At 48.9% G+C, this 8,184-nt stretch overlaps 2 protein-coding genes across 2 annotated transcripts; one reads left to right on the top strand and one right to left on the bottom strand.

The window, feature by feature from the left end:
• Positions 1-90: 90 nt before the first annotated feature.
• Positions 91-417, top strand: LOC104281984 (early nodulin-75-like). Its single transcript, XM_009880050.1, has one exon. The coding sequence runs from the start codon at positions 91-93 to the stop codon at positions 415-417; it is 327 nt and encodes a 108-aa protein (XP_009878352.1).
• A 1,341-nt stretch (positions 418-1,758) lies between these two features.
• LOC104281983 (keratin, type II cytoskeletal 1-like) lies at positions 1,759-7,464 on the bottom strand. Its single transcript, XM_009880049.1, has 8 exons — positions 7,216-7,464; positions 5,612-5,829; positions 4,634-4,694; positions 3,934-4,029; positions 3,426-3,590; positions 3,211-3,336; positions 2,683-2,903; positions 1,759-1,768 (listed from the first exon to the last, which is right to left on the bottom strand). Exons 1-8 carry the CDS (start codon positions 7,462-7,464, stop codon positions 1,759-1,761), a joined length of 1,146 nt encoding a protein of 381 aa, XP_009878351.1.
• Between the last annotated feature and the right edge of the window lie 720 nt (positions 7,465-8,184).

The following is an 8,184-nucleotide window of genomic DNA, read 5'->3' as shown; positions in this document are numbered from 1 at the left end:
CCCCTCCCGTCCCCTGGCCCTCCCCCACAGATGGAGCCACCACTGCCAGAACTTGATCCACGTCTACCAGAGCTGTGGCCACCTCCAGAGATGGAGCCTCCACTGCCGGAGCTGCCTCCTCCTCCGTACCCTGAGCCTCCACCACAGATGGAGCCACCACTGCCAGAACTTGATCCACGTCTACCAGAGCTGTGGCCACCTCCAGAGATGGAGCCTCCACTGCCGGAGCTGCCTCCTCCTCCGTACCCTGAGCCTCCACCACAGATGGAGCCACCACTGCCAGAACTTGATCCACGTCTACCAGAGCTGTGGCCACCTCCAGAGATGGAGCCTCCACTGCCGGAGCTGCCTCCTCCTCCATACCCTGAGCCTCCACCACAGATGGAGCCACCACTGCCAGAGCTCATTCCTCCATGACCTGAACTTCCTCCTCCTCCTCCTCCTCCAGAGATGGACCCTTTCCCCCCAGAGCTGCTGCCTCCACCATAACTCACCCCTCCACTTTGGGTGCTGCATCTGCCACTGCCCGAGCTCGATCCTCCTCCATAGCTGTGGCCTCCTCCAGAGATGGAGCCTCCACTGCCGGAGCTGCCTCCTCCTCCATACCCTGAGCCTCCACCACAGATGGAGCCACCACTGCCAGAGCTCATTCCTCCATGACCTGAACTTCCTCCTCCTCCTCCTCCTCCAGAGATGGACCCTTTCCCCCCAGAGCTGCTGCCTCCACCATAACTCACCCCTCCACTTTGGGTGCTGCATCTGCCACTGCCCGAGCTCGATCCTCCTCCATAGCTGTGGCCTCCTCCAGAGATGGAGCCTCCACTGCCGGAGCTGCCTCCTCCTCCATACCCTGAGCCTCCACCACAGATGGAGCCACCACTGCCAGAGCTCATTCCTCCATGACCTGAACTTCCTCCTCCTCCTCCTCCTCCAGAGATGGACCCTTTCCCCCCAGAGCTGCTGCCTCCACCATAACTCACCCCTCCACTTTGGGTGCTGCATCTGCCACTGCCCGAGCTCGATCCTCCTCCATAGCTGTGGCCTCCTCCAGAGATGGAGCCTCCACTGCCGGAGCTGCCTCCTCCTCCATACCCTGAGCCTCCACCACAGATGGAGCCACCACTGCCAGAGCTCATTCCTCCATGACCTGAACTTCCTCCTCCTCCTCCTCCTCCAGAGATGGACCCTTTACCCCCAGAGCTGCTGCCTCCACCATAACTCACCCCTCCACTTTGGGTGCTGCATCTGCCACTGCCCGAGCTCGATCCTCCTCCATAGCTGTGGCCACCTCCAGAGATGGAGCCTCCACTGCTTTCCCTGCCTCCTCCTCCTCCAGAGATCGATCCCCCAGTGCCAGAACTTGATTTTCCGTGACTTGTGCTTCCTCCTCCTCCACCTCCGGAGACAGACCCTTTCCCACCAGAGCTGCCACCCCCAGAGCTCACCTCTCCACTCTGGGGGCCACATTTGCCACTGCCACAAGTCGATCCTCCTCCATAGCTGTGGCCACCTCCAGAGATGGACCCTCCACTGCCGGAGCTGCCTCCCCCTCCATACCCTGAACCACCTCCTCCGCCACAGATGGACCCGCCACTTCCAGAGCTCGATCCCCATCCTCCAGTACTTCCGCCTTTTCCTCCTCCGGAGATCCACCCTTTCCTTCTGTTCTTGCTGGAACCACCAGAGCTCATCCCCCCCTTTCCACTTTTCAAGCCTCCAGGTCCTACTCCAAAGACTCCAGTTGCACTCGCATTGTGGTCAATGACACCTGCAAGAAATGAAAATTATGTCCACCTTATTCTTTTTACCCCCAAAATTATAAGCACAGCTGATACAAGTACTTATGTTTGGTTATCATTGTACCTATTCTATTGGTCATAGTCTAATCTTGGAACAGGGACATGGACCTTCATTAGTAGATGGAGCTGTGGAATGTTTTCTCATGTGGATCGGGCTTTACTAGCTTTTCTTTTACGTGGCTTACCACAGAATTCACAGAATGGTTAGGGTTGGAAGGGACCTTTGGTGATCATCTAGTCCACCACTTACTCTTTATGTGCAAACTCAGTGAAGCCCTTCCTTTCAGGCCAGGAGGTTTCTCTTTTCTTTTAGCTGACCTCCTATTTCCACAATTTTTAGGACCAGGTTTTTCTTTTCCCCCTTGAGTTCTGACATGCACCACATAGACCTATAGACCAAGTGAGGAGTTTCCCACTTCCTACAAATTTGGTTGAAATTAGCCAATAAGTTCTGAAGTCAGTAAGTCAGTGGTGAAGTAATAATGCGTATATATGTGTATTCACACACACACACTCACAAGAGACTACAATTTGCTTCATTTCCCTAGGAAACTGAGCTAGGATCTGAGATAGGTTGTTCTGTTGGTGGATGTTAAGTACCACGGACAACAAAACGGTATCAGTGCTCTAAAAGCAAAGGAAAGCCTTGAGATACTTACAGATTGTGGCTGGTGAGCCTTCCTCTATCCTGTGAAGGAAAAATGACATTGAGATAAGGCACCCAATAAAAGGAAAAGTCAGGCTAGGCTCTATCAGCGAGCCAATGAAAGAGGTCACTCCTTCCAGGCAGGAATTCCTCCTGGAGGTCTAAGTGATAGATCAAAGAATGGCACACACCGCTTTGTCCAGATCCTTCTATCCAGGATGAATAGGTTGTACCTACCTGGTCTCCTCCTCCTCGAGGAGCGATCTGTACATGGCAATTTCAATATCCAGGGCCAATTTCACATTCAGGAGCTCCTGATAATCATGTAGAAGGCGAGCCAGATCATCTTTGGCCTCTTGCAAGGCATTTTCCAAGTCCTGAAGCTTTTGCTGGCCATCTTTGATGGCAGAGCCCCCACGCTGCTCCGTGTCTTTAATGGTGTCTTGGAGGCTGGCACTCTGCAGAGGGCACAAACAGAACGTGTCTACTTGGCTTCTACAGGACTGGGATTGTTAAACCCATCCGGCATTTCTTGGAAAATAAAAGTCCTGCCTCAATGACAGAACTCAGAAGATAATTTGGGTTAATTTCCCCAATCTAAAGTAAGTCCCAACGTAGACAGCCGAAATCTAGATCTGCTGCATTTTGAAGAGAAAACATCATCCCTAGGTTTGTCTCCAAAGGACAGGCTACATTACATTGCATGGAGTCCCCACATAAACATGACTTAAATAATTTAGTCATGTTGGAAAGCATCAGCTTTACCTTTTTTCTTGCAATTTCAATTTCTGGTTGTAGTCTTTGGATCTGCCTGGTGAGTTCCTGGATTTCCTTATAACTGTTCCTCAGTTGGTCACGTTGATTCACCCACATGTTCTGAAGGTCCTGGTACTGATGTGCAGACAAGAGAACGGACGTTTTTGGTTTCTTTTCCATTGAGCAGACAGACTCACCTCCCTACCTTGTTGATGTCTACTCACCCTGCCCTGATACATGGCATCTACTTCAGCTTTGCTTCTCTGAGCAATTGCCTCATACTCCTGCCTGACTTCTTCAATGATACCATCCATGTTCAGTTCTCTCTGGTTGTCCATGGACAGAACGACATTGGTGTTGCCAACTACTGTTTGCAGCTGGGACAGTTCCTGCAAGGAAAACAAGATTTTGACGTTTAACAGTCCAGGTCATGTTATGAGGAAAGCAATGGCACCCTCTGGCCAGTTACCCACTGGAACTTCCCTACCTGCATTGCCCCTGTCCTATTGTTCCACCACCAGTTTTAATTTTCAAGTGTCTCTTCCAGCCTTCGTGACACACCAGACCCCCTTTCCACCCACAGATTAAAAAGGACTTTGTAAGATCAAAAGCCAAGGATGATCCACTCTCCACACCAGAAAATCCTGTTCAGGCAAAATTTCTGGGAACCTCCAAAAGATACATGGCTGTCAAGGCCTGAGGGTAAGTCTTTAATCTGAGAAGCATACTCACAGCTTCATGTAAGCATCTGAGGAACTCAAGCTCCTGCCTCAAGATTTCCACCCGAACATCAAACTCCGTTTTCCCCATGTAGGCACTGTCCAGTTCCTGTAAAAAAAAAAAACCAAAACCATGGGCACATTTGTATTTCTTTGATGGCAAACTCTCCACTGAAGTGCAATTCTTGTGAGACATTTAAGGACTTCATTCCTGGAGTCAGATAACGGCCCAGGAATCTCAGATTTCATTTGAAAAGCAATTGGAACAAAGGGAAACTTTTTAACTCTTAGAAGAAAAGAATGGCTTGGAAATAAGCAAAATAGCTGTGGCAATAAACGTGTTCCTGGAGAAACTGCAGAATGTAGAACATAATTTCATTAATTCTTCTAATAAAAAGTTGTCTAAAGTTTCTATTCTGCTGTCTGAGCCATCTGTAGACATTATGCAACCCCTAATAATGATGTCTCACTTAGATTGTGATTGAATGACTAGAGAAAGACCAGCACTTTTTAGGTGTTCATCTTACAAAGGACCCATTCAGGCTCTAGAGGAAATTATTTCTCTTCAGTCTTGCAGCAAAATGCTCAGGGTTTCGATGACTTCAGTTAGAGGAAGTTAAGCAAAGACCTTGCTTCTGGAAACCTCAGCAACCAGCCCAATACTGCTTTATTTCCGAGTCTTTGGTCTAGCTCAGTGTCTTGGATTACTTCACCTTTTTGAGCTCCACAAACTCCTCTTCTTTAGATGCGCGCTTGTTGATCTCCTCCTCGAATCTGTTGCAGCAGAGAACAGAAAGAGGCAGCTCATTCAGTCAAGTGGATCAGAAACCAAAAAGAATCATCCCGAAGGGAATGTGTCAGATTTTCACCTAACTGCAGTTTCTGGCAACTGCAAAGACAATTGCAAATCCTCTGCGAAACTGTAGGGTAAATCAGGCAACAAAATGTGATAGATATAGACTGGTTCTAACATCCCTGTGAATTCTGAATGAAACCCCGTTTTGGACATGTTATCTTTTGGGTGCAGCTAAGCCAGAAGAAGCGATGACTCTTCTCAACTTGACCCCGCTGCTCAGCTCTGTCCCTCCCCTCCCCGCTGTCCAGGTTGACCACAGCTACCAGCAGCAGTAAGGAGTCCTGAGCTACTCACTGCTCAGGGGAGGAAGGGCATGAAGGAGGACAGGAGGAGGGAATCATAGCATACCAAGTTGGAAGGGACCTCGAGGATCATCTGGCCCAACCTTTCTTGGGAAAAAAACCCCAACATTTCTTGGAAAAAAAGAAAAGTGGGATAGGTCTACAGGGCCTTTGATTTTCATCTTACTGTTCTGGGTTATACCCTCACCAAATCTGCTTTAGTCTTCCAGCAAAGTCAAGTCCCACAATGAACCTACTGCAGAGCAGTGCTATAATGGCTACAAAACTCTCGAAGGTGAGAAGCTGAGCTATGCCATCCCAGAGCGCAATTATCATTGCCTTGGAAAATTCCAGGATGCCTTTTCCCAGAGAAGCTGTGGCTGCCCCATCCCTGGAAGTGTTCAAGGGCCAGGTTGGACGGGGCTTGGAGCAACCTGGGCTGGTGGGAGGTGTCCCTGCCCAGGGCAGGGGGGTTCGAACAAGATGATCTTTAGGTGTTTTTCCAACCCAAATCATTCTGTGATTCTATGATTCCCAGACTTGTGATTATTCACCTCTTTTTATAATCTTCAACAAGCTGAAGCATGTTATATGCTTCTGGATCCAGCTGCTCCTTCTGGTTCTGGAGCGTTTCTAGCTGCCTCTGCAGGCTGCTGATGTAAGCTTGGAAGAAAGAGGCAATATTTCTGCTCTCTTCTGGCCGGGTACTTTGCTGCTGCAGAAGTTCCCATTTGGCCATCAGAGCCTGGTTCTGCCGCTCAAGACATTGGACCTGAAAGGCAAAGCAGAAGAGTGTCTCAGCCACTGGAGAGCACTGAGGGAGACACCAACGTCAGCGTTAGTCTCTATAGCAAACCAAATCCCAATTAATATTTCCAGAACAGTAACATCTGGAGTTTTCATCAGGTGGGACCAACTGTAGTATAACTGGTACCAACACACGATACAGCTTGGACTAACGTGGGGAACGCCTCTTTTTTCCCCAATTTGTTGCATATGAAGTGTGCAACTGCTGCTGCTTCTCAAAGTTGATGCTCAAATCTATGCTGGCTTTTCATCTCTTAAATGCACCGTATTTAAGGGGGTGATTGGGGTGGAGGCAGACTTCAGCTGTTTCTGAAGTGCCTTAGACACCCAAACACATGAGAAGTGTTCGCCGTCTCTCAGAAGACCGCACAGGACCGCTCTCTTCCTAGACATATCTTGCCTTAGAGAAGAAGGTCAGAAAGACCTGTAACACACAAAGCTGGTGGTTTTGGAAAACCAGAGGGATAGCATCTCTCCTGCTGGGACACTGGACTGGTGGTAACCTGGCAGCTAACATCCAGAAGGTCTTTTAAAGAAAAAAAAGTCAAAGATGCACCTGTTTTTCAGGACTAAGCATGCTTAAAACTTCTGGATGTAACCAACACCTTTTCTGGAGGGTAATACAAGAAGTCCTTAAGTCTTCACGAGTGACAAATACTACAGGCTTCCACCCTATGCAGAGACACATGTCACCACCCAAACAGAGGCACATGTCAGGTCCATGTGGGTGGAAGTGTTTTTGCGGCTGTTTTGTTCCTGTGCCTGTGAGTGGAACTGAAGGAGAAGATAAGACTGGAGGCAGAGGAGAAAGTATTGCCATGTAAACCAAGGAAAGATGTAAAGAAGAAAGATGTGGGGGCCACTGGCTACCTGTAAGAGGCTAGGACCTCCAAGCAAAGAAGTCACTTGTTTTGTAATTGGGAGAAATGCAACATTTTCCTTGCTTGAGAAAAAGAAGCAGAACACACCAAGGATGTCCAAGTCCATCACCCATTTCTCCTGCTAGCACCAAGAATTCTCAGGCCCCAGAGTATCGCTATCCACACAGAAACCCTTTTCCTCAAAAGAGAAGTGAGTTAACGTGTCGATGACATCCCAGTGGTTCGCTATTGTCCTGCCACAAAAGACGACTCAGAGATACTTATCCCAGGGCTAAATGCAATTCACGCGACGATTTTTATAGCAAGCTATTAAGATTTTCACAGCAGCGTACAGGAACCCAGCCAACTCTGGGATTTTGGGGGAGAGAAGATGCAATGTATAGGTTTCCCCGTGACTCACACAGGCAGAGCAGCACCCCTTATGTTTCCCCCTTCCCAGATAACAGGTGAAAAAGAGAACAGGGACTCACCTTATCGATGAACGATGCAAATTTGTTGTTGAGAGCCTTAATCTGCTCTTTCTCGTCTGACCGCACTCTCTGGAACTCAGGGTCAACTTGCACTTGTATTGGCCTCAGCAGGTTGGTGTTGACATGGACCTCCTCGATGCCTCTGCTAACACCAGCCTGCCCAAAACCCTGCCTGGGCCCTTGTTCCCCAAAGGCACTTCTACCAAGGCCTCCTCCAAGCACCTCCCTGCCTGAACTTCCTTCACGCATGCCACCGAGCCCTGCTCCACCGCCTTGAAAGGCTCCCACAAAATATCCTCTTCTACCAAAGCCCCTATCAAGATGTCTCCTACCACCAAATCCCAGGCACCTTCCATATCCTCTTTCTTCTCCTCCATAGCCTCCACCAGCAGAAACATTCCTAAACCCACCAAGGTTGTGGAGACTCCTGCTGCTATAACCATACCCATAACCACTGTATCTTTCTTCTCCTCTGTTGTCTTCACAGTGGCTTACTGTGGATGAACTTCTTCCACCACCCAGTGTGCCACAGTGAGCAGAAGAAGAACTGAAATTCCCATCCCCGAATCTGGAGAAATGTTGGCTCATAGCGTCGCTTTCAGAGCCTTCAAAGACGAGAGTGCAGGTGGGGAAGGTTGTAACACAGGAGGAGAAATAAGAGAGAAGGATCCTCAGCTCCTCTGGTGGGGGTGATGGAAGTTCTCCTTTATACGTTCTGGAGGAGTTAGTCTCCATTCCGTGGTAATTAGCAGGTCTGTTAATGTTGTTATTGGGTTTGGTTCATCAGGCAGCAATTAATGGCTGCCTGAAGAGAGGTCAGAGTAAACACCACGCACCAATGGAGGAATTGTGAAAGTCCCCAAATCCTGCCTGACTCATGAGCTTTGCTCAGATGAGATTTCCTTATCTCATTAGCCTGCCCTCCATCATTAATTACAGCTCGCACAGTTATCCATCATATTACCATGG

This window comes from Charadrius vociferus, unplaced genomic scaffold (assembly GCF_000708025.1).
Source record: "Charadrius vociferus isolate BGI_N301 unplaced genomic scaffold, ASM70802v2 scaffold932, whole genome shotgun sequence".
Taxonomy (NCBI): domain Eukaryota; kingdom Metazoa; phylum Chordata; class Aves; order Charadriiformes; family Charadriidae; genus Charadrius; species Charadrius vociferus.
The sequence above is the reverse complement of the archived record's forward strand: the minus strand, read 5'-3'. Positions and strand labels throughout refer to the sequence as shown.

Coding starts and splice junctions, on each gene's coding strand:
- LOC104281984 (XM_009880050.1), top strand. CDS start 91: ATGGAGCCTCCACTGCCGGAGCTGCCTCCTCCTCCGTACCCTGAGCCT.
- LOC104281983 (XM_009880049.1), bottom strand. CDS start 7,464: ATGCGTGAAGGAAGTTCAGGCAGGGAGGTGCTTGGAGGAGGCCTTGGT. Junction 3,591..3,933: donor TCAGATGCTTACATGAAGCT/GTGAGTATGCTT, acceptor TTTTCCTTGCAG/GAACTGTCCCAGCTGCAAAC. Junction 3,337..3,425: donor ATGCCATGTATCAGGGCAGG/GTGAGTAGACAT, acceptor TCTGCACATCAG/TACCAGGACCTTCAGAACAT.